The 23,648-nt window shown below is 59.8% G+C and overlaps 9 protein-coding genes across 9 annotated transcripts; 6 read left to right on the forward strand and 3 right to left on the reverse strand.

Annotated features, from left to right (window-relative positions):
- Positions 1–76: 76 nt before the first annotated feature.
- Positions 77–1,008, reverse strand: A1Q1_05122 (uncharacterized protein; the record flags this gene model as incomplete). Its single annotated transcript, XM_014321929.1, has 2 exons — positions 77–82; positions 250–1,008. The coding sequence occupies 2 exons, from the start codon at positions 1,006–1,008 to the stop codon at positions 77–79; spliced, it is 765 nt and encodes a 254-aa protein (XP_014177404.1).
- A 553-nt stretch (positions 1,009–1,561) lies between these two features.
- Positions 1,562–2,488, forward strand: A1Q1_05123 (uncharacterized protein; the record flags this gene model as incomplete). The annotated part of the gene is made up of 3 exons (XM_014321930.1): positions 1,562–1,843; positions 1,937–2,035; positions 2,183–2,488. 3 exons carry the CDS (start codon positions 1,562–1,564, stop codon positions 2,486–2,488), a joined length of 687 nt encoding a protein of 228 aa, XP_014177405.1.
- Positions 2,489–3,391: 903 nt separating this feature from the next.
- On the forward strand, positions 3,392–4,137 carry A1Q1_05124 (uncharacterized protein; the record flags this gene model as incomplete). Its single annotated transcript, XM_014321931.1, has 3 exons — positions 3,392–3,777; positions 3,845–4,036; positions 4,074–4,137. The coding sequence occupies 3 exons, from the start codon at positions 3,392–3,394 to the stop codon at positions 4,135–4,137; spliced, it is 642 nt and encodes a 213-aa protein (XP_014177406.1).
- A 244-nt stretch (positions 4,138–4,381) lies between these two features.
- A1Q1_05125 (uncharacterized protein) lies at positions 4,382–4,795 on the reverse strand (the record flags this gene model as incomplete). Its single annotated transcript, XM_014321932.1, has 1 exon — positions 4,382–4,795. One exon carries the CDS (start codon positions 4,793–4,795, stop codon positions 4,382–4,384), a length of 414 nt encoding a protein of 137 aa, XP_014177407.1.
- Positions 4,796–5,217: 422 nt separating this feature from the next.
- A1Q1_05126 (t-SNARE) lies at positions 5,218–6,485 on the forward strand (the record flags this gene model as incomplete). The annotated part of the gene is made up of 5 exons (XM_014321933.1): positions 5,218–5,417; positions 5,645–5,726; positions 5,781–6,159; positions 6,278–6,432; positions 6,480–6,485. The coding sequence occupies 5 exons, from the start codon at positions 5,218–5,220 to the stop codon at positions 6,483–6,485; spliced, it is 822 nt and encodes a 273-aa protein (XP_014177408.1).
- A 4,700-nt stretch (positions 6,486–11,185) lies between these two features.
- Positions 11,186–12,475, forward strand: A1Q1_05127 (Zinc finger protein; the record flags this gene model as incomplete). The annotated part of the gene is made up of 1 exon (XM_014321934.1): positions 11,186–12,475. The coding sequence occupies one exon, from the start codon at positions 11,186–11,188 to the stop codon at positions 12,473–12,475; it is 1,290 nt and encodes a 429-aa protein (XP_014177409.1).
- Positions 12,476–15,325: 2,850 nt separating this feature from the next.
- Positions 15,326–15,965, forward strand: A1Q1_05128 (uncharacterized protein; the record flags this gene model as incomplete). The annotated part of the gene is made up of 2 exons (XM_014321935.1): positions 15,326–15,482; positions 15,799–15,965. The coding sequence occupies 2 exons, from the start codon at positions 15,326–15,328 to the stop codon at positions 15,963–15,965; spliced, it is 324 nt and encodes a 107-aa protein (XP_014177410.1).
- A 1,622-nt stretch (positions 15,966–17,587) lies between these two features.
- A1Q1_05129 (uncharacterized protein) lies at positions 17,588–19,464 on the forward strand (the record flags this gene model as incomplete). The annotated part of the gene is made up of 4 exons (XM_014321936.1): positions 17,588–18,220; positions 18,299–18,462; positions 18,695–19,131; positions 19,205–19,464. 4 exons carry the CDS (start codon positions 17,588–17,590, stop codon positions 19,462–19,464), a joined length of 1,494 nt encoding a protein of 497 aa, XP_014177411.1.
- Positions 19,465–19,733: 269 nt separating this feature from the next.
- A1Q1_05130 (uncharacterized protein) lies at positions 19,734–21,044 on the reverse strand (the record flags this gene model as incomplete). The annotated part of the gene is made up of 2 exons (XM_014321937.1): positions 19,734–20,744; positions 20,961–21,044. The coding sequence occupies 2 exons, from the start codon at positions 21,042–21,044 to the stop codon at positions 19,734–19,736; spliced, it is 1,095 nt and encodes a 364-aa protein (XP_014177412.1).
- Between the last annotated feature and the right edge of the window lie 2,604 nt (positions 21,045–23,648).

A 23,648-nucleotide genomic window follows, 5' to 3' on the forward strand; every position in this document is an offset into this window, starting at 1 on the left:
TCGCGACATAGTCCAAGAGTCCAAGAATCCACTTCAGTGTCCGGATACGTGCGTGTGTACGTTCATGGCAAGGTGCTTAGACCTGTTGTGTGTGTCAGCGCGCGTCCTTTCGCGTCTCTCCTTCCTCCTTTCCGACCCTGTGCGCCGCGATCGCACAGGCGATGCCAATGTCGATTATCATTACGCATCCCCGCACAGTCGAGCACGTCCGCGCACGAGCCGCGATCAACAGAGGCGGTGAAGACTCACGAAAACATCACGGAACCCAGCCGGCTCCTCCCCGTTTGCGCCGTATGCCTCGCTCGCGTCGAGGAGCACCGAGATGGTGCGTTGTTGCAGTGGCCGCTTGGTCGGCATCTTCTTCGTGACGCCGCCGAGCGGGGCGCGAATAGACTTGGTAGCGAGGGCGGGCCGCGGCGCGCCGTTCTCCTTGTCCTCGACCTCTCCGCGTGCCGGCTTGGGCGCGGAGGCGATGGCGGTGGTGACGGTAGTCGGCGCCGCGGGGGCTGCGGGCTCGTCGGTGAAGATTTGGAACGTCCGACCTCCTCCGGCTCGCAGCGGCTTAGCGGCAGAAGTAGGGACTGCGCCGAGTCTTCGCTGCGGCGCGAGCGAGCCTGATGACGCGCGCAGGGGTTCGCGCAGCGGCATGCCCTTGCCCGCTAACGGCTTGCTCGCCAGCGGCTTCGCGCTCAGCGGCTTGGAACTCAACGGCTTTGCAGCCAGCGGCTTGCCTGCTGGTTTGGAGGCCAGCACGCCCTGTTTCGGCTTGACGAGGTTCTCCTTCGGCACGTCGACGCCCCCGACGGCACCGAGGGCTTTCGGCTTGAGCGCTGCTGTCTTGGCGGCTGCGGCGGGGAGGGGCGCGAGTGCGCGTCGAGTCGCGTTCGCTTTTGAGGGCGATGAGGAGCGCTTGGAGGATGTGGATGATGAGGAAGAGGAGGAGAGAGAGCGCGGAGGCGTGTCCGCGTACACGGCGAAGATGGCGCCCTTCTTCTTCGTGACTGGCATGCTTGATGAGGAGGTGTCAAGGTGACCTTGGGGTAGATCGCAATGTTTGTTTGTTGATGCAGGGAAAGGGGTATGAGTGGCAGGGGCCTTGTTGATTAGGGTTGGTTGGGGTCGATGCAAGACAGATACAAGAGACGCGCTCAGAGACAGACGCAGGACGCAAGACGCAGAAACAGACGGAGTTAGCAAGACGGATCGAAAGGAGGAAGTGGTCGTCGTTCGTCGATAGCAACAGAGCTACCGAGCGGTTGCCTGATCGGGCGTGCTGAGGACCCTTCCTCCCTCACTGGCCGCGGCGATCGGGAGCTTTTGCCCAAACGACCCAAACACGACCAGAAATCAACAAAAGTAAGGCGCGTATCCGGGGGTCGATCACGTGAATGCACTCTTGGCTTCGCTTGACTTGGGTCCGGAGGACCGGGCCGGGTGGCCGCGAATTACCGTCGCTGGGCGAGTCGAGTGGGCAACAAGCTCGACCACTTTTGCTCGCTTGCAGATCTATATATTCCCCTCAGATCGACGCTGAAGCGCTAAACACAGCAAACGCTGCAACATGTCCCTCTCACGAGTTATCCTCATCACTGGCGCTTCCTCGGGTATCGGCCGCGCTACGGCTGTCGGGCTCTCCAAAGCCTTCCCCTCCCCGTCACACCCCGAGCCCCTCGTCCTCGCACTCGTTGGACGCAGGCAGGATGAGCTCGAGAAGACGGCCCAGATGTGTCGTGAGGGCACGAAGACTGAGATCCTCTCCGGCGACGTTTCCAAGGAGTCGGATGTCGACCGCATCTTCAACACCATCAAGGAGAAGTATGGTCGCTTGGACGTTCTCTTCAACGTGAGTTGCTCGAACCAACTCAGGTCTCGGGCTCCAGCCAGAGGAAAGAGCCATCAGCTGCTTTGACATCAACATCAACGTAGCTGACATCAGAATGCCGGCCTGAACATCACGGGAGGCAAGCCGATCGAGGACGTTGACATGGACAAGTTCCGCCAGATGGTTGATGTTAACCTGATGGGAGCTGTGCTTGTGAGTGTACCGTCTAGCTGTTGAGACCCCTTGAATGAGCTGACACCAGTGTACTTCTGCCGCCGTGCGCATTATGAAGGACCAGGAGCCGCAGGGCGGTCGCATCATCAACGTGAGCTGTCCGGCATTTGCTTGAGCTGATTTCAGAACGGCTCCATCTCTGCTCACTCGCCGCGACCAAACTCGACCGCATACACGGTGACTAAGCACGCCATCCTTGGTCTGACAAAGTGCACCTCCCTCGACGGGCGCAAGTACGGCATCATGTGCACGCAGCTTGACATCGGCAACGCCTACACAGACCTCTCGGCGCATAGCTCCAAGGGCACGCTCCAGGCGGACGGCAGCATCAAGGTCGAGCCGATGATGGACGCGGACAACGTCGCCAAGTCTGTCGCCTTCGTCGCTGGTCTGCCGAAAGACGCGGACGTGCTCCAGTTCACCATCATGTGAGTATCAGCTGCGATGTGTAGCTCGAAGCTGACGACAGGGCTCCGGGTATGCCGTTCGTGGGTCGTGGATGAGCGATCTCTCGCCGGCAAAGCTAGTAGTTGTAGTCGTATGCATATGCACGTTTCCGAACACCGCGCCTTCCCTCGACGGAGGAAGGCATCGCTAGCTGCAGAGACAATCGACGCCGCCATATGGTGCCCCAGAGCCGCCAAAGGAACCTCCACTTGCCACCAGCCAGGCACGGTGAGGCCGCCTGTGCGTGCTGCGCGACTTTGTTGTCGCATTCGACACCTCATCTCCTCGTCTGACACTTTCGCTATCCGCATTCGCACGCATCGTTCAGTCTTCCGTCATGGCCGGTGAGCTTGATTCATCTTACCAGTAGCTAACAACCAGGCTTCCGAGACGCGGGAGTCACGAAGGGTGAGCTTGAGCGCGCGCTTTGTAGCTGACGACAGGCATCATGATGCTGCTGGGCATCACGTCGCTCGCCGTGTCCCTCCTCGACATGAAGACGTACATTCATCTCCAGCTTGTGCCCCACATGACAAAGTATCATCAGGTAAGCTGGCGACTGCTAACTCTTCAGCTGACGCTAGTTCTGGCGCATCCTCGTGTACCCGTTTGCGTTCGCGAACTCGACTGAGCTCGTCATGGGCGAGCTGCTGCTGTACAACGTCGGCGTCGGAATTGAGCGGTAAGCTTTTTTTGTTTTTTTTTTTTGGAGTAGCTGACAGGCAGCTCCTTCGGTTCGCGGAAGTATGCTGTAAGCTAACCAATGCTCCACGGATAGCTGACCGCAGTCCTTTGCCGTCGTCACTACCGGCCTGACGGCCGTATTCTGCATGGCGGCACTGATACTTGGCCACCGCCTGGGACTTAATCAGATTCCCGCGGGACCATATGGACTCATCTTCGCCTTGTGAGCTCGGTGCCTTCGATAGAGCTGACCTCAGGATGTGGCAATACTACCGCACCGTTCCGGCTCTGTACCGCTACAGGGTGTTCGGCATCGAATTCTCGAACAAGACTTTCCCCTGGATCTTCGCTGCGCAGGTGAGCTCACCGTCCGCTCATCTGAAGCTGACATCAGCTCTTCTTCTCCAAGCCACCAGGCTCGATACTCGCCTCGCTTGCCGGCCTACTGACGGGCTACTTCTACCGCACGGACACGCCCTTCTTCCTTCCCTCACTGCAGCGGCCGCGGCGGCTCTGGCGTCCGCTTCGCGCATGGCGAATTCCGCTGGCCCTGTACCGACTGCTGGAGCGCGTCTTCTCGCCCATCGTCGGTGTGTCTCAGCCGCCGCGCCGCTCGAACCGCGTCCTTCCTGGACAGGTGCGCGATGCGCCGGCCAGCGAGCTGGAGAACCGCGGACTCCGTGGTCTCCTGGCCGCCAGGGCGGGACTCGATGTCCCCGCGCCGCGGCCTGCTGAAACAGAGGGCGACGAGACGCCCACACCGCCCACAGCCCGAGGCGCTATGGGCGAGTGGGTGGATGAGATGACGGGACGCTCCACCCGCGCACCGACCGAACAAGAGATTGCTGCGTGAGTAACCTTGAACTAGATGATAACTGACACCCAGGCTCTCGAACATGTTCCCCAACCTCTCGAGGCCGGCTATCATCGATGCACTCCAGAGAAGGTAGGCTGACAGGGTAGATTTGAGCTGACGGGAAGTAATCACAACACGGCGCTGGCCGTCGAGTCGCTCCTTGAACAGAGCACGTAGAATACATGTGATATGGAGATGCAGGGTATATTATAGCGAAGCTGGGGCTGGTTAGAAGCAGTCATCCGCGATCAACCTACTGCAGGGCTGCTCTCGCTTGTCAAGCAACGCAATCAAAGTCTGAGGAAGGCGTACGTGAGAGGCGGAGGAAGACAGGCGTATCACTTCTTCGCCTCAGCCTTCGGCGCCGCTTCGTCGCACTGCTCCTGCTGGTCCTTCTCCATCTCGCCCAGGTTCGCGAGCAGCTTATCGAGCCTTCCCTCCAGCGTGTCCGCGACGTCTCCAGCGGCGTCGAGTTGGGTCAGGATACCCTCGTAGTCGAGGTCTCCGCCCTCCTGCCCCTCCGCGCCCGAGGCGGCCTTGAGCGCATCAAGGATGGGCTGGAGCGCAGCGCGGTCGGCGTCGTTGAGCTGCGAGAGGTCGATCCCGGCGAGCGGGTCGTCGATCTCGTCCTTCTTCGTCGCCCCGTTCGTCGACTTGTCGGCGAGGGTGGGGCTGGTGGACTGGTTTTGCTGCGCACCAGGCTCGGTCGGCGCCATGGCCTGCTGCACGAGGTCGAGGTCTGAGAGGGACATTGTGTTCGTTGTTGGTGGGTGACGTGGGAGAGTGAAAGGTGATTGATTTTGCTCAGCGAACGTGATAGATTGCGTGCATGCACCTGGGTGGACGCCGAGGACCGTCACTGTGGGCTTGATGGTGCGGGGTAGCAGGAAAGCGCGGGGAATCTGCTCCCGTCGCAGTCGTCATTGTTGCCACCGGGACCTGGCACTCGGCCGATCACCTGCACCGCCAAGCGTGAGGCGTCACGTCCTCCACTCTCACCTTTCCTTCTTGTCAACAGCCCATCCTCTCTGTCTCTCAGCTGCCCTTCGACCTCTGAGCTACCCCCGATCTACTACTTTTGATATTGCCGCTCATCTCGACACTCGACCCACCGAAACCGAACCCCCGACACTCTCTAATCTGACGAACAGACGGCGCACGGCCCCAACTCACGATGAGCTTCAACGATCTCGAGCGCGGCACCCGCTCTCCTCGGTCCGGGACTGGGTCCCCCGCCGCCGACCCCGAGTTCACGCGGCTGAAGGACACTGTCTCCCTGCAGGTGTTCAAGATCCAGAGCAACGTCACCGGTATTCAGAAGCTGGTCGACAAGCTTGGCGGTGCTGGCGATCAGGAGAATATGAGGAATACGCTGTAAGTGTCGTGCAGCCACTGAAGGAGGGGTGGTGAGAGGTCTTTGAGGGGGGCGCAGGTGACTGCTGCCTGGATCTGGGTTGATGTGTGGATGTGGGGGATAGCTTGCGACTACGCAAGCTTAACGGAGAAGTGATGAGGATAAGGGCTGTGCGCCTGTGAATGTGATGGGAAGGTGTACTGCAATTTCTTCCAGCTGCTCTTTGAGGATGGGAAGCTGACGCCAGGCACAACCTGACGGAGGCGACGCGCGAGATGGTGAAGAAGTCGACGGGAGATGTGAAGGCCCTGGCGTCGTACCCGGTAGAAGTAAGCATTACGACTTGGCAGCTGTCAATTCTTCGATTCTGCAGCTAACGGCAGGGCCCGCAAAAGGCGATCTCAGCCAAGCTCTCCCGAGAGTTTGCAGCGGCGCTGCAAAACTTCCAGCGCGTGCAGCGTTTGTCTGCTGAGCGACAGCGGGGCACCCTCGAGCCGGCGCGGCGCGCGCATGCCGTCTCAGAGGTCGTGGCGGAGGAGGAGCGGTCGCGCGGCAGCGTTGAGCTCGAGCCCGTTCAACAGCAGGTGCAGGTGCAGCAGCAGGCGCAGGCGCCGCAGATCACGCAGCACGAGCTCGAGTTCCAGGAGCAGCTCATTGCCGAGCGGGAAAATGAGATCCGCGAGATCGAGTCGGGCATCCACGAGCTCAACGACATTTTCCGTGACATTGGCGCCATTGTCGAGCAGCAGGGCGGCTTAGTCGGTGAGTCACTTACGCCTTGGACTTGTGGAGCAGCGGTTAAAGTTGAGCTTGCACAGCCGCCGCGCAGCGCCATCCAAGTGACTGCAAGCTGCCAAGAACTGTCAATAGCTTACCCCAGACAACATCGAGAGCAACATCATCTCCGTGTCCGGCAACACGCGCGAGGCCGCCGAGGAACTCACGACCGCGCACGAGTACCAGCGCAAGGCGGGGCGGCGCATGGCGTGTCTCCTCATGATCCTCGTCATCGTCATCTGCGTCGTCATCTTAGCTGTAAGTTGGCGAAAGGCCGCTAAGCTGACCTCAGATCCTGGCTTAAGGGTTGACGGGACCCCCTGCTCTTTCCCTTCCTCTCTGGCGCGCGGCCTGATCCGTCATCCCTTCACATGCGTGGCGGGATAGAAAGCAGACACGAAGACACGGATAGGCGGCTCACGCCGCGCGAAGTTGATTCTCACTTTGGTTGTACTAGAAGCTCTGGATGCGATATGCCTACCCTACGCTGACGCAGTGTTATCGAGGAAGACGTGAGGGCGACGTGCCACTTGCGTTCTCAGACATCTCGAGGAACAAGCAGAGGGAGGTCGAGGCTTAGACGATAGCGTCTACTGACGGACTGTCGGGACATACAACGGGAAGGGACTGATGGCTGACCTAGAATAGGTGTCCTGGACATTTTTTTCTGTCTCGCGTCTCTCGGGCTTCGATAACTCGGCGCTCCGCTCAAAACCGGACGTCCGTACCATCAGCGTTCGGTGTAGTTCCGACAAAGCCTCCAAGAAGCAGACCGGTTAACAAAGCTTTGCGGTCCATTGCTTGGCGTTACAATTCAAGCACTGGCAGCGCTTAGACGTGCGCACAGAGAACTGTGCGAAGGAAGCGAAAGCAAACAATAGTATGAATTGGAGACCCGAGTTGCCCGCACCCAACCTTACGCACGAGCTGTGTGTGTTATTCTCGCACTACGAAGTCACCGGAATGGCCGCGGGCGATGCGGGGGCATGCCCTTGTGGGATACTGACCAACGGCAGCTTAATATGGACGTGGCCGTGCGCGTGTGCGTGTTTCAGAGAAGGTTTTGCTTATCTCTCGAGTTTGGGGCCAGGCGAGATAGACGACTGTTAGGCGAGAAGAGAAACCATGGTGTTGACTTTCTCAAAGTTCAGCGAGTGTGGCTGAGACTTGAGAGCGACTTGAGCTACACTGGCCGTAGTCACCAGTCACGATAGTAGCAAAGGCCCAAGGTTGCGAAGCGTTTTGGAAACGGATGATGTCTCGGACGCTGACGTGCGGTAGCCTGCTTCGCCAAGCCGGGCCAGTCCTCAGCTTCCCGACGACATAAAGGCCGTATTCTGCCAAAACGACACAGCCTGAAGTCGACGTTCAGCCAGTTGTCATTGAGAATGAGGCGGTCAAGCCGCAACTTGAATAGCTGCGTCGCGCTCAGGTCTGTCGGCATTCGGGCGACTCGAAAGCGGACCCAGGCTGCGTGCAGGCCACGACAAGATCGACATGCGACATCTCGCACTGCAGCTCAGCACTCTACGTTGCGAAAGTGCGGCTGCCGCATTCCGCAAGAGTCTTGGCAGGGGGATCGTCAGAATTAAATGCTCCGAGGGCGGCGAGGGCGGCTTCGCAGCCACTCTCGAGGAGGAATGCCAGCGTCGTCGATCTCTCCGTGGACGGCTCCAAGACCTGCGAAGCCTGCAGACTTGCGTCCGAGCACCCGAATTCTTGATTCCAGTGACGACGCACCGACACGCGCACCGACGCAGATCACTGAAACCTGGGGAGCTTAAGGAGGCAAGGAATGCGAGCGGGCGCCGTAGGTGTCAACCCTCTTGGAGTGCGCAAATGATCGTCTGGATCACCTCGGTCAGCACTGCACTGTCCTCATCTCGTCATCCTCTGGAAGCAGTGCGCAGAGGAATGTAAGGTGTGCATTCCTCGTATTTTTGCGAGGGGATTGATCGCCTCTGCAGCAGCCCGATGGTGCCAAGTTGCCCGCCTCGAGCTGGTTGGTCGCCACCTGCCTCCAATTGCGTGGGAGCCAAGGCAAGGCCGTCGCAGCCGACCCAGTCGCCCGACCCGACCGGTCCGACTAACTTCTCAGCTTCCCGAGGACGCTCGAGCACTTCTCGTCAGCCCAGCCAAGACTGTCAGCTGGGTGGGCATCGTACACCTTCGCTGTAGTGAATGGTCCGGTCCGATCCGCCTTAGTGCTCTGTGCTCTGCCATATCTGACGACCAGTCAGATATACACCGACAAACCGATGCCTCGATGTCCGTGCGTACCGGCCGGCTCGGAGAAGCTGGTGTGCCTGTCAGCATGCTCAGCACTGTCTGGTGGGGGAAGGCTGACTGGCTGAGATAGGCTCAGCGAGGGAGAGATTGGCTCTGCGTCGCTCCCTGTGTCCCCATCTGCTGCACCGGCATGCCTGCAAAGTGGTCTGCTGATCGAGGTTGAGGTGTACGGTGGCAGATGCCGTCGGTGGGCTAAGCGAAGCTCAGCTCGGCGTCACAGACTCGACGCCTGAGTCAGGCGACGGAGCGCCGCCGCCATCGATTGACACGCCACGCTTCGCTTGCAGAAGCAACTTGTCAAGGCGAAGGCCGAAACCGCGCCGCCCGTCGGCCCTGTGTACCTCCCTCCACTTCACTGCCCACTCAGCTCCATCCGCTATGCGGTGGAAAAGTTTCGAGGCCAGAGCCCAGAGCCAGGCAGTTGCCCGGCGTTGTAAGTTGCCGATAGGAGTCCAGGGTTCGAAGCTGTTGGGGGGAGAGAGTTCGGGCAGAAGAAAATCACTCGCGACGTCATAGTTTGGCTCGCCGAAATTTCAAGTGACATCCCTGGCGTTCTGGGCTGTACGCCAGGAGGGGATGCGCGACTGTACTTGTGCTCGTCCATGCATATGTCTCGTGCTCCAGAGTAGACTAGAGCCAGCCTGTGGTACAGATCTTGCCGAACAGCTGCATGCCTCTGCTATCTTTCGGCAGCCTGTGCGTCGGCCATCTCTCGTCCGTTGGCCCGTAGAGCTGCAAAATTTCGACCAGTCCACCGACGTTACGAAAGGAGTGACCTTAACCTGTCCCTCCCCACCCAGAGAAACCAGAGAAAGGGGTCATTCCAGTCGAAAATTACTCAACCCCTGTACGTCTTCCTGAGTTGAGAACTGCTAGATGCCAGGACAGCCCCAGGACAGCGCTGCCTCCAGATCTTCAGGTTCAGGATACGCCGAGCGGGCGTTTGTCTCGTCCTGTCAGAAACGTCCGCGGTGTCGAAAAAAGACACGCACGCCGACTCCACCCTGGGCCACAAGTACGGTTACCTCGCGGTTTCCCTGGTTCAGTCCAAGGTGCCCATGCTGTGTCGACTGTGTGGGCGGTGTAGCGGTGTATGCACGGTGTCCGACTCGGAAACGCTTGCAGGAAGTACAGGGGTGCCCACACACAGGGCCTACAGGCTGCCAGGACTGCCGAAGGACCGCCGAGCCTAAGGAACTTCTGCAAGGTCGCTTCTCTGCAAACCGAGTCGTCTGACACGCACGCAGCAGTCAGGCTCAGTCAGGCGTCTGACGTCGATGGATCTGTAGGGCCGCCGGTGCTACGGGCCCACCGTACGGGTGTAACGGGATCTGGCCGTAGTGGTGGTTCCTGCGTTCCTCCGTGGAGTGGCCGAGGGACTGCCCCTCCCAATCAGCGTACCGCAGAGGAAAATTCCAGCACTCCGTGCGTGCCGTGTATGCCTCTCCTGGTGTGCGTAGTGTGCTGTGCGCACGGCTAACACCGAGAACATTGGCGAGAAGGCGTGCCCAGCTTTGTCAGCGGGCTTGCCTGAGCAGTCGAACTAAACTGCAGACAGAAGTGACTGCGCACGGCCAAGGCTGACACCTCGGCTGCCCCGGCTGCGCGTCCTGATAATTTGGGGCTGGCAGAGACGGAGACTTGAGGCCTTGGCTGTGTGCATGTTCCACCTGACTTGCGTCCTGGCAGCCTGGGCCAGGCTGCCTGGGCTGGGCGGGCTAGGCGTGTGGCTGCCAGCCTCATGTCGGCAGTTTCGTCGGAACGTCTGCAGGTCTCTAGGAGCGCATGCACACACTGACGTGGCTAGAATGAGGCTACCAGGAGTGCCTCAAGTGTGCATCGGCTCGTCTGACGGTGGTACCTGCAGCAAGACGGCGCCCGGGACCGTGTCAGTGGTAGCGGGTCGTCGTTGTGTGCGGGAGTGGCAGAGGCGAGAGTGCGACGCCTTCGGCGCCGAGACATGTTCTGGCTGAACAACTTCTGGTGTGTATGTATGATATCGTCTCTGCTGCTTCGCCGTGTGCTGTTTAGAGGCACGCAACGAGGACCAGCGAGGTTGCATGGACGACTCGAGTAGGATTGCAGTGCCAGCCAACAGGTGCGTGCCTGGTGGACGGAGCTTGGTGAGTGTGGAGACCCCGCAGCAAAAGAGGTCTGGTCCTAGACAAGTTTCTCGACCGCCATGTCTCCAACGTCCAGTTCTCCAAGCCCTCCGACACCAACCCGACTTCGACACCACCAGTAAGCTCCCCGACAGGTTATACCCCTTGCATTCTACCCCCCGCGCCGTCATCTCCATCTGGGCTTGACCGTTGCATACCCCCACATACCACTAAAAGCCTGCTGGCACCCCGTTTTCGACGACGGTTCAATCGATTCACCACCTTCCAAAATTTGGGCCCGGACGACCCGATAGCGACCGACGCCGACGCAACCTCAGATTCAACTCACTCGAGCTTCTTCAACAGGCAGCTACACACACACGCTTGGCAGCACACACCGACTCCCCTCCTAGCTTTCCCACCTTCCAAAACGTTCCAACGTTCCAACACGTTGAACCAAGTCCGCACCCTCGTTCTCCATTCCGAGCTTGGCTGCTGCAACTTGCACCGAAACACACAGCGAGTCAACCTTCGTTGCGCACCCCAAATTTCCTCCCCCCTTCCGAACGCGAGTGAGCGACACACCGCGCGCGCACGCATATAACTCCCGACTCTTCGTCATGAACCTCCTACCCGCGTTCAAGGACGACTCACTTTCCAACACTGCAGAGTGGGTCAACACTGTCGGCACAAAGTTTGCTCTCGCGACACCAGACGACCCTTTCGGTTTCGACTATTCGCTTCCTTCGGGTCAGACCCAGTCCAACATTGACTTTGTCCACCTCCTCACGTCGTCAAAGTACTCGGCTACCACCAACTCCATCCTCGCCGAGACGCTGAACCAGGCTGCAAACGCCGGCGCCCCTCAGGCTTCGAACCAGAACTCGAACCAGAGCGGCAACGTTTCATCAGCAGCCACGAACGGCAACGACATGACCCCGCCAGGCCCCGGAATCGGAGACGGGCTCTCCATCAAAGTCGCAGACTACTCTCCGACGAGCTTTGCCCAGCAGGCTTCTTCCCTCCTCGCTGCCCACGTTGCGAACGGGGCCGGCGTTTCAGCGTCTGCTTCGACTGCTCCCAACTCGGCTGCTCCCAGCCCCAGCCTGCTTCCCAACCTCTCGAACGGAGGGCCTAACAATTTCAACCTCGACGACATCACCACACCGTACGGTTCGCCTCGCATGTCTAGCGGATACAACTCGCCCGCATTCCAGATGTCGCCGACGCCGGGTCTCACGACCTCGGGCTGCGTGACTGTCAACTCTACGCCTGCGCCTCGCACAATCTCTCGCTGCAGCACGCGCTCGACCAACACGAATGCCGACAGCAAGGACGTCGAGCCGAAAGAGGAACCCAAGCAGCTGCTGAAGCAGACCGCATCAGGCTTCAAGCCCAAGAAGCCGCACCTCTGCCCGTACGCCAACTGCGAGCGCAACACCCGCACCTTCCGCTCCAACGCCGACCTCGAGCGCCACATCCGCTCCCACCGTGGAGAGCGCCCGCACAAGTGTCCCGCCATCGGATGCGGCAAGGCGTACGGCCAGCGCAACAAGATGGCCAACCACGTCAAGCAGCAGCACCCCCCGCTGTTCCCCATGGTCGACACGGGGCGCACCCGCGGCCCCCGCCGTGTACTCGCTGAGGCTGCCGCCAACGGAGCCGCCTCGCGCACTCCATCAGCAGCGTCCAGCGCCGCCTCGACGCCTAACAGCAGCGTCCTCCTCACCCCCACCCGCCCCGCGCCGTACCCGAGCCACGCCAGCCTGATGCTCCAGCGCCAAATGCTCGGCAACCCCAACGCCATGCTGCACCACCCCGTGCCCCAGGTCATGCGCGCGCCGGCGCCTCAGCTCCAGCTGCCCTCTCCCCGCCTCCGCAACCCGTACGAGGCTTACCAGTGGCAGTGAGCGAGCACCTAGTGCAGCTTACAGTGCACCCCACCCCCTCCGACATCCAGCATAGATGACATAGAACGACCGAACTCGCATCATCACCCACCCCATCCATCAGTCTGTCCATCCATCAAGCACCACCTCACCTCGCATTTCACTCATCTCACCACCCAACCCACAACCAAAATGTGCATATTCCTCTTCCTCTCAACATGAACTCTCAAACTCTCCGCATTACTCCTCCTCAAGTCTGTGCATCTATCCCATCTCCCTCTACCTCTACCTTTTTACACCCCCGCTATATCCAAAACAGAAAAGAAGAAGTCACACTACCAAAGAGCAGCAAAGAACAATATCATCCCATTCCGTAACCCAGCATGTGTCCATATGTTCCCCCCACCTTACCCCTTCGTACCATGGATAATTGGGCCGCCATTGATCCCATAGCGTCTATGCATAGGTTCTCGGCAGTCACACACTGGACTTTTTGCAGCTCTGTGCAGGGAGCGTGCCTGCGCACGCAGACTCACGCGCCGCCTCGTGTGCCTCACGCGCATAGCCACGCCTCAGAACGTATGTGCGCAGCTCCAGGTGGGAGGGGGAGAGAGCAAGTTTGCGCGTTCTAAGGCTCGCCCCGGGGGTACTCAGATCTGCCCTTAGCTGTCTCCACTATCGTGAGCGTAGCGCGAGGAAGCAGAACTATGGCTGATACGCCTTCGACGACGTTTCCATCCGTTGGAGCGTCCACACAAAGCACGCTGCAGTATGGGTTCACTCTTGGGACACTCTCGGGACGAGACGCACGGTGTCCGGGCCTAGTGTTATGACGACGCGTGCGTGTGTATAACAATTCATTCTGTGCACTGCAATGTCCCAGCTCAAAAGCCAGGAGGGAAGGAGGACTTCGTCTCCGAATCGTCTCGAGGACATCGTGCCACTCTCATACATACATGGCGTACGTACTTGTACGTCGTCATTGTTCTCCTCGATCGTGGTGGACAAACAGGCGATCCGATCGGCGCATGTCTCACCCCAAACTTGCTTCTCGACCCGAAACTTCTCCAAAGCTTCTATTGTGCGTTCTTTGTCGGGTTGCTCAGTTTGTGAATCCTTCCTTTGCTCACTCGTTTAATCAGACGAGGAAGCAGGTGTAGCAGGAGTCACTGTTGGGGGCTCACGGCGGACTCACGGAAAACGGTGCGCCGGCGGGATTGCGGAAAAACTCTCGTTGCCGGCGGCATTCGCCGTCGCCAGTCGTGCACGGAGCCTCCACCACTCTTTCCGCTCCGTCTCCCTCCACATGCTTCGGATGTCACCTCTTCCGTTATCCGGGAGGATATCACGACCGGCGTCCTGTTATCAAGCGTGCAGAGCGGCGTTATCATGATAAGTAGGGAGGGGATGAGCGTTATCGGGCCTAGAAGGGGAGTCAGAAGAAACGCAGGAAGCAAAAGTGGAGGGCACAACGCCACTGATAACGGCGTGCGGTAGCGTGCTTATCTGGTCCCGTTCGTTCACGTGAAGAGTCTCCAGGCACAATCCCTAAGCGCCTTCTTGCCGCTGACTTGCGGCAAAACCTCCCTCGAGGCGGCACAGTCGTCCTCTCCACCACCCCCTTCCTCGTTACCCCTCTCATCTCGACTCATGCATGCAAGTCAAACGACATCGTTCGCATCATGCATATCCAGCTCTCCGCGGCGGCTCCACTATCTGCGGCGATCATTGCGGGGTAAGGAAGCTTGGAAAGCTTGGCGCCGGCCTAGGCTCTGTGGTGGCCGCAACCGTGGGAATCTGGTTCGGGAGAAGTACCGGCTTTCGGCGCCGGGCGCCGCTCACCCAAAGTCAACGGGATTCAGATCGCCGCTGTTACTCGACCAGTTCTCTCAATGTTCAGATCTCGATCTCGCACGCGGCCGTTGTTGATGGCTCGCAACGTAATGCAGGAGGAGGGGCGCAAGTAAGTGCGGGGAAGGCTGCGTTGTCCGGGGCCGCGCGGAGGCGATTTGTTCGAAGAGCCTCGGCATACTGGTGTCCAGATGCCGTGGTGCCGGGGGGAGGTCACGAGGACACGAGCCAAGGTGGGGGAGCGCCCTTCCCCGCATTCAGCACGGGCGATGGAGTCCCCGCATCGTGGGCTCGGGGCCGCTAACGCCTAGTTCGTCGCTGTTAGTGTCGAAACTGAACGGATGAACCATCCGTGTGCATCGAACATTGACATGAACATGCAAGATGTGACTATGGATCGGGAGAATCAGTCGTTCCAAAGGGGGGTTGTACACGTTCGCCGGCCTCCACCGCTGGCCTCAGGGATGAGATAACGACGGACCCATTATTCCCGTTCCCGTCGACTCAGCGTAGAGTCGAGTACGGCTGAAGTTGTGTGAAGATTTTGCTCCCGCCAAGCCCGCAAAGCCGTGCAGAAGTGCCGCCGTAGCCGCCGAAAACCAAGCCCGCTTAGGGCTAGTCACCCTGAATAGTCGCCGGTCCCGGCCTTCCCCTGCCACCGGCCTCCACTTTGGACTGCAACACGTGCCCGCTCCCAGCGTAGCCTCTGCGTACGACTGGCTCGGACGTCTCGGATTTGGCGGGCGAAGGCGCGACCCCGCATCCGCGCTCCCTCCTCCCGACCGCCGTCCCTGGGCTGCCAGCCGCAAAGCTGCAACGACACCTGATATATGATGATCGACACGCTTCCTGCTGTTGCCATTTGCCAAGCAACCCATCACCACTACCTGCAGTGCAACTCGCCAACTTGCACTCTCCTTGACATTTACTGCAATCACGACACTGTCGACACGAGCAACCCTGTCGTCCACCACTACCACTACCACAACGACTCCGAGCGAGAAGCCCAACAATAACAACATGACGTTCCCTTCCCCCCTCACCGTGCCCAACTGGCGCCGTTCTCCCGCTTCGAGCACCACCACAACACCCTCTGGATCCCCCGACGACCGCCTCAACGCCCTCCTCGAGCACTGCGAGAGCGGAACGCACTCCTTCCAGCGCGAACGTGAAGAGCGTGAGTATTCTCAGGTTGTTGTCCATCGGCTTTCGCCACCCCTTCCCCGTGGAGTGATCGGTGCACCGTGCAAGATTGCATACCGTGCGCAGCCTGTAGCCCTACCCCACAGCACATGCTGCGCTCCGTGCCCCGGAGTGACCATCTGTGACAGTGGTGATGGTGGAGTTGGGAGTCACGTTCGAAGCGTCGTAGCGTCGAATTTCGACCAGCCTCCACCATCCACCACTCCACCACGGGAAGCAGGGAGGGAGCAAAGTGATCCCGCCACCACATCACCACATCACCGAGAGGAACAACACAGCTGACAACGCAGTCGCCAAGGCCAACGCTGCCGCTCAGGCTGCGACGAAACAGCAGCAACAAGAGCCTGCCCAGCAGCCGAAACGCGGCCCGCTCATGTCCCTCCTCAGCCTCACGCGGCCGCGGGAAGAGTCCCACTTCGACCCGTCCAAGAACCCCAAGCTGCACCATCTCATCTAAGCATTAGGCGCAGCGAGCCCGCCCGGCGCCGCAGAGGCCCTAATCACTAAGGTCACCTCCGCCGGTAGCGAACGATATCCGCCGACCGTAGGAGTGTCGGACTCGGACGAAGTAGCAAAGAAGAATAAGGCCACCCGCACGTCGCCAAGCAAAAGCACAACGGACAATCGATAATCACCCCATCACCACTTTAGAACGTTTATTACCCTCCTCAAAACCATTGTGCATTAGTGTTTGTAGTTTATGCATTGTTGTCATTTCATGCGGGCGTGACCGTCATCGAGGTTATTGTTTGTGGAAAGAGGTGGAGGGTGCGTGCGGTGTGAGAGTGAGACGTCATTCATAACAGAGAGCCAGCCAATGTGGACACCTTCATTGTGCTCGACATGTGGCCAGAGTGGGTAAGTGGGTGCGGCTGCGTGTGTATCGCTCGGTCTCCGTGGAGTGGGAGTGCTCGTTTATCGGAGACGGCATGTGGATATGTGGAGTCGGACCTGCTGTTCTGGAACGCCGAAATGAGCTCATGACACTGGATTCGCAGTCGAGTGAATGCAGTGCATGCAGTGAATGCACGGGAGAATAGGAAGCGTGTCGGGTACCGGGCCACAGGAACATTCATGACGCGCTGGCTGCGGTCGAGGAAGATGCACGCGTGACGCGCGTGAACCGCTCGGTCTGTCTGCTCAGCTGTGAGTGCGCTTTCCGTTGAGCAGGACGTGGACGAGCGTCTCACCTGCTTCAGGAGGCACAGAGCTTTGCTGTGAGGTCTTGGTACAGCTCCGTGTGCCTGGACACATGGACAGCGAACATGAACAACAGCGTGACATGCGAACTGCCCGACTGCCTCCACCGACCGCTGTTGACCTTGAGTCTGTCTTGCAGGGTGGTCGTGAGGCACAACCAGAGCTGGAAGTTACCACTGACACCACCGAGCATTCTGTGTACTGTGGCGAGAGACCTGGTGAGAGTCGAGCAAGTGAGGCAGTGAAACTCTAAGCGCTAATCTGCCCCTCTTCTCATCTCCTCATCGGTGGGCAGGCCTCGCAGCGCCAGGACGAGATCGACGCTGAAGAGCTGAGAAGAGCCAGTCACTCCTGTGACGCCTGATACGAGGGTGCCGGAGCGTCGTACCGCTCTCTAGAGTTCGGTCCGCGGAAGTCGGCGAGGGTGTGGTAGGTTCACTGCTTCCCCTGGAGTTCCACTGTGCCGTCGTCTCTGCCGTCCACCTTAGCTCACCCTCCGCGTATGCAGAAACGCACCCGGCCATCCGGGGATGAGCGGGGAACGCTCGCAGAATAGCTGTTGAGCGTGGGTAGTCCCCAGGTACAGACGCTCTAGTTTGGACTGGGGTGCGGCATCATCAACCAAGGACACACACACGAGGTGTGCGAGGCGAGCAGGTAGCAGGTGGGCGGGGCGCAGATATAGCTATGCGCCCTGCTCTTGCAACTTCCCACCCGTTCTGACTCTGCTCACTAGCTCACTTGTCATATTGATCTCTTCACTCACGACTGAACGAACGACGCTCTGCGAACACTGGGCGATTGGACGGTCACCCGCTTCATCGACATTCACCGCGCAGTCATTCAGTACCGTCGACCTCGAGCATGAGGGACTGGACCATGGCCGCACTCCTCATCCTCCCCCTCGTCCTTTCGGCGCCTCTCCAGGCCCCCTTCCTCTACCACGAGACACCAACCAACACTCCAGCGCTCGCAATCGAACCCCATGACAAGCCCGAAGTCCTGAAAGCCGGCTTCTCCTCGAAGGGCGCAGGCATTCCGGTGCTGCACGATCTCTGCTCCGGATATGATCTGGTCAAGGTGTTCAACGCGGGCGAGTCGGGCGAGACGGGCGGTACGAGCGAGGCGAGCGTGTACATCTACCATGCGCCGCGGGGATTCTGCGTCAGCTTGTTCGCGCCCGACACGGACGTCTCGGTGACTATCACGTCGACGATTGACTCAGCTGTCGACCCTACGACACATGATGACGCTGATATCATCAACGAGAACCCCGACAAAGTGCTCGAAAGGAAGGAGGCCATGGGAGACTTGGAGGGAGAGTTGTACGACGAGAGGGGGCCAGATCTGGAAGGAGCGGGCGCACAGGTGGTGAAGGGTGCGACCGAGATGCGGAGGGACGGGGCGAGCTGGACCGGCCGGGGCAGTATGCCTGGCTCGCTCCGTCTGCGCACCATCGAGGACTGTGTCCGCATCCTCGCCGAAGTCGGAGGAAAGAAGAGCGACACGGAAGTGTGTCTCGGCTCATAACCGCGCAGCTCAAGCCGGCAATGCCATCACTATCGGCGTTCTACAGTCGACCACCCACAGCGAACGAAACGCACTCGCCGACCACCAAACGATCCCATCACTCTCATAACCAACTTTCACGGCCTACTCCATGTTGACATGTTGTACTATACATATGCACCTGTGCCCGTACTTGCGGCGAACAGCGCTTTACGACTTGCTGTTGTTGTTGACATCCGAGTCACGTGAGCGTGTTTTTCCCATCTCACGTCCAGGCGCGTCTGCACCCAGGGTGCAGGGAAGGAATGTTGCTCGGCGCCCGGGTAAGTAACATAAGTCCCTCGTTGCAGCGATAGTGCAATCTCATTTTCATGGCGTTCAACACTCAGCATTGACCACATTCTCCTCCACTTCCTGGCGCCGCTTCGTCACCGCGTCGTCGGTCTTCACTGAGCTCTGCTGAGCGCCTCGCCTCAGCCTTGCTCGCGGGCTCCTCGATTTCTCAGAGCGACTTGCGCGACTCGCTGCGCTCGCCGCGCTCGTTACTGTCGAACAACATGGCCGTCGCCGTGCGCGCCGTCCCGCGCCCCCTCCTCTCCCAAGCAGTCCGCATAGTCCGCCGCTCCGCGACACCTCGCGCGCTGGCGCGTCTCTCCCGCCTCAGTTCGCTCTACACGCTCACCCTCCTGAGTCGACTCCGCTACGTGCTCGCGCGGCGGATACCGGCCCTCGTCGTCCGGCAGGTGGCACGAATAACAACGCCGGTGTACGCGTCGAAACTCCTCCGCTCCCAAGTCCGGAGCAATGTGCGCCGATTGCTGTCCCGGTTGTTGCAGCAGTTGGCTTTGAGGGCTGTACTAGGTCTGCTGCCGTTGGGCCTGAGTCCGCTACTTCTCAGCGCACTGTCTGCGCTGGTGGGTTCGGCGGCTAGTAATGCCGCAGCTGTGCTCGCAAGCCAGGTCGTCGGCCTCCTACCGCAGGACACAGTTACGCGGGTGCTCGAGGAGATACGCCTGCACGCCGACGCCGTGCGCGAGGTGATTGGCGATGAGATCCGGCGTACATTCCAGGTCGGCAGTGTTGTTGAGTACATCCAGCTCATTGAGTGGGCGCAGTGGCGCCTGTCACTCGAGCGGATGGCGGGGCTCGACGGCGTCCAGGAAGCACTCAAGGAGATGGTCGCCAGAGTCATTTCGGCCGTGGGCGAGAGTGCCATCATGCCTAGTCCTAAGGCGTTGCTGGCCTAGAGCTACGGCGTGCTCGGCCATGTGTGATGGCGCCATTATACTACCTAGGTCGTGGCTTCGACCGACTCAGCATACTCTCAATCTCCTCGACACATGGCGCTCTCCCCGACGTCCACGTCCTCGTCCACGTTTCCGTTCTCGTTGTATAGTGCATAGTGCATTGTAAATCTCTACAGGTCTAAGAAAATGAAATAGCAGAAAAGAGTACCAATGGTCCATTAGTCTAAATCTAGCATCGGGGCTAATCCAAGCCCGCACTCTATGATCTCTCACGCCGTAACGCCCACGCCAACCCCGAGGCCGACAGGATGCTCGTCCAGCTTCGTGCTCGGCAGCGGGGGACTCGAGGCCGTACTCGCCGGCGGAGAGGGGTACGGGCCCTGGGGCAGGGCTTGCTTGAACTTTGGCGGTGGCGGGGGCACAGAGAGAGGAGGGGGCATGAACTCTCTCCTCAGCGCCGAGGACTGGGAGTACGAGTGTCCGTTGGCGTGTCCCGCGTGGCCGTTGGCGTGTCCCGCATGTCCGTTGGAGACATACTCTGGCCTGGGGGACTTGTGGATCTTGTGCGCGGGGTCGAGCATGTCCTCGTCCCTCACATTGGAGGGGAGAACGCCCTCGCGCGCCATTTCCGCCGCGCGCACCTTCTTCTCGCCCCGGTCCACGTCGCGCTTGGCCCGGTTGTACATCCATAATCCGAGCGCCGTCAGCGCAATGCCCAAAGCCTGGACGAGGTGCACGCTCTGCTTGAACCAGACGATCGCGAGGCAGATGACGGCGATACGCTTCACGAGCGAGGCGATCGAGTACGTCACTGGCGACGTGGAGGCGAGGATGCTGAACGCGAGCAGGTTCTGCGCGAAATGCACCGTGCCGTTGATCGCGTAGTAGACTGCCGTGCTGAAGGCGTGCCCACTCCCCGGCGCACTCATGAGAGAGAGCAATTTGGGAGCATCGACCCAGAGCCAGATCGGCGTCATGAGGAGGAACGCCATCGAGCTCGAAAAGTAGAGCAGGTTGATCTTGTCGAGCCTCGGGCCGGACACGTCGCCCCCAGACCCGGGCGAGGGCATGACCTTCTTGAAGAAGATGTTCTGGGACACGAAAATGATGGTCGACCCGAACGCGCAAATCAGGCCGAGGAAATTGCGCAGCGAAATGTCAAACGACGTCGCGAGCATGACGCCGAGCGTGAGCGGGAGCAGCGACAGGTACGTCGCGGGCGAGTACGAGACGCGGAACAGGACCGCGTACGCGAGTACCGTGAACAGGGGCGAGAGGGCCTGCATAGTGTCAGCCTTTGAGCGAATAGATCGTCGAGAGAACAAGCGGGAGAGCAGCGCGATCGCTGCATGCTGGGCCTGGAATAGCCACTGTGACGCAGCGCGATCGGCCGTGCAGACGGCACATCGATCAGCCGCTCGTCACCCGCTGGATCGGCCCAACAGACCCGCAGCGCACGCAGCGCAGCGTCACGTCACCAAGCAACTCGAACTCACCTTGATACTGTGCACGGTGCTAACGGGGACGCGCGAGATGGCGAGCGAGCCAAAGATGTGTCCTCCGACCTGGAACGCGGCCATGGGGAGGGTATGCACGACGATCTGGCGGGTCGGGCGGCGGAGCCGGTGTCCGAGCCCAAGCTGGCGGCGGGAGATGAGCCAGCAGAGTCCTGACACGAACGCAAACTGCACAATTGTGAGCGTGATGGGGAACCGGGCCCGGTTGAGGATGACCTTGCCCGTGTTGCTGGACACGGCGCTCGAGGCGTACCACAGCGTGCAGAGCGTGATAAACTTGAGCGTGGCCGGTTTCGGGAGCGCCGCGAGCACGCGAGACACGAGCGAGTCGTCGCCTGCTGAGGAGCCTAGTGACGCCGACAGCGAGTCGAGCCCGCCGAACAGCCCCGCGCTGAACGATGCTCCGCGAGGCGACGTCGGCAGCCCGTTACTCGTGCCGTTGGCGTAGACATACTTCTCGTTGTAGGGCGTGTACGGCGCGTTCTGGGCGTGTTGGGCGTAGAGGTCGAGGGAGGACGACTGGTGCGCAAACGGGCTCGGTGCCGGTGGTCGCCGGCGCTCAGCATTGCGGAGCTGTCGGGGGCGTGCGTCGGAGTGGAGTGGAGTGCGAGAGTGTTGAGAGTGGTTAAGAAATTAGTGGGGCGGGTGGGGTTCGGACACGGGGAGCAGCGCGGGCAGGCGGGGGGCGGGAGGTCGGCGTGTTGTCCCGCCGTCGATTAATGATAGATATGTTGGAGAACTAGCTTGATGTAATGATGATATGCGACTTTCGATTGTTCGTGATGATGATGCGTTAACGAGTGGAGCGGGGGCCGAGGGGCTCGTTCTAGTGACCCAGCGAGCGACAAGAGTGAGAGAGTATTGTGTGTTGAAAGAGACAAGATGTGGATGGTTGCCAGCCGCAGCAGGCAGGAGACAGGCGTTATCGACGAATGGCAGGGATCGCACCCTGGGGGCAGAAAGGCCAAGGGGCGATCCACGTGTCGATCACGGCAACCACGGCCTCGGGACGTCTGAACGATCTGAACTCCCTCTCTATGCATCCCGGCCCGGGGCATGCAAGCGCTGCACCATTCGTGCACCGCAAGTGTCACTGCAGCGGGCTGGGCGGCAGACGGGCGGCAAGGCAGGGCAAGGCAGGGCTGCGGCAGGCGGCCAGGGCTAGCAGGAGGCAAAAGGGACCTGGGGCTAATGAATGGGCAAACTTTTTCGCGTTTGTGCGTCGGAGCCGGAGCTCGGGGGTCTACACTGCGGCGTGTTTCGATTTTTCAGAACGGCCATCATCCTGAGAAATGCTTCACCAAAGAGAGAGACCCTTAGATATGCGTCAGGCCAGGTCGCCGGGGGCTTGGCTGATGCGTTCCAAAGCGGGGCGTCCCCTCCGCTGGAACACTGCACACTCTCTTTCGGTGCATGCGTGCAGAGTGCCAGAAGGAAGAGGTACAGAGGTGCGTCATGCATGTGTGCCTCCGGCGTCGCACTCTGCCTCGGCGAGACAAACGAAACAAGGTGGAGCGAGCTCCCACTGGGGGGGGGAGGATGGCGGAGGGAGCAAACATGAAACTTGGCTCCAGAGGCAACTTTGTTTTGCATTGTTGCTGCCTACCCCCAAAGCAGTATTGCCAGATCGAGGCACGCATGAGTCTCGCCGAGGTGAGGATTTGTCCTCTTGAAGTGTGAACCTCTCCGATCTCCAACTTTGCTCAAGTAATGAGAGGTCATTCGACGGTTCCCGTGAATACGACTTTGGGCGGAGTGTCTGCAACTACAAACTGTACTGTCACGGCAGCGCAGAATTGCAGCCCAACAGGCCAACAGAGTCCGTGCAGATAACGCAACCAGCCGCGAATAGAGCGAACGGGAGGGAGGGATCAAACGGCGGCGCTCGCGGCTCCGTCTCATCGGGCAGCGGTATCGGGATCGGGACCGTGAGCGCCGCAAGAGCTGCGAGTTGTGTGACTCTTCACTCCTCGCCAAAACTAACGACATCGAGACAGACCCCCCAGGCCATAGGAGAAGCTGAGTTTGGAAGTTTGACGAAGAGAGAGGAGAGAGCCCCAGTTGTGCATCCTTCTGTGCATAGCGTTGAGCATGAGCATGAGCGTAACTCAATGTCACTGATGGGTGGGAGTGGCAAGGTAGAACGTGCGCCCTGGACTCAGGGTTCCACATTAAAGGGAGGAGAGGGATCGTCCCGGGTTAATGGATACTTTTGGTGCCACTGCTGCTTTCTGCCAAGCACACGCGTTTGGCTTCTTTCGCTGGCTATCTGCCCTTGCCTTTCCTCTTCTGCTTGGCCTGCTAGCTCTGCCAGTTCTGCTAGTTCTGCTGTTGGCTGACGCTGGCGTGCCGATTTCGTGCTCTAGTTTAACTAAAGAGACACATGTTTGTGCACGTTTATCTCGGAGGCGAGTAAGGAGGGAACGTGGGTAGTCTGGCATACCAGGCTCTGGGGCATGCCCGAGTAGCAACGCGGTCCACGCTGTGGTTAGATGTAGATCCAGAGCAGCGGTGTGGACGAAGTACGACTCGGCGTGCCACGGCGTATGTACCCAGTAAGCTGGGCAGAGAGGGAGAGGAGACCCAGTCGTCACGCCCAGTTCAACCCGACCTGGAGATAAAGTTTCGAGGTCATTATTGAAAGAAGTAGACGCCTCTCGCAGCCCG

Source organism: Trichosporon asahii (genome assembly GCF_000293215.1).
Source record: "Trichosporon asahii var. asahii CBS 2479 unplaced genomic scaffold scaffold00071, whole genome shotgun sequence".
Lineage (NCBI taxonomy): Eukaryota > Fungi > Basidiomycota > Tremellomycetes > Trichosporonales > Trichosporonaceae > Trichosporon > Trichosporon asahii.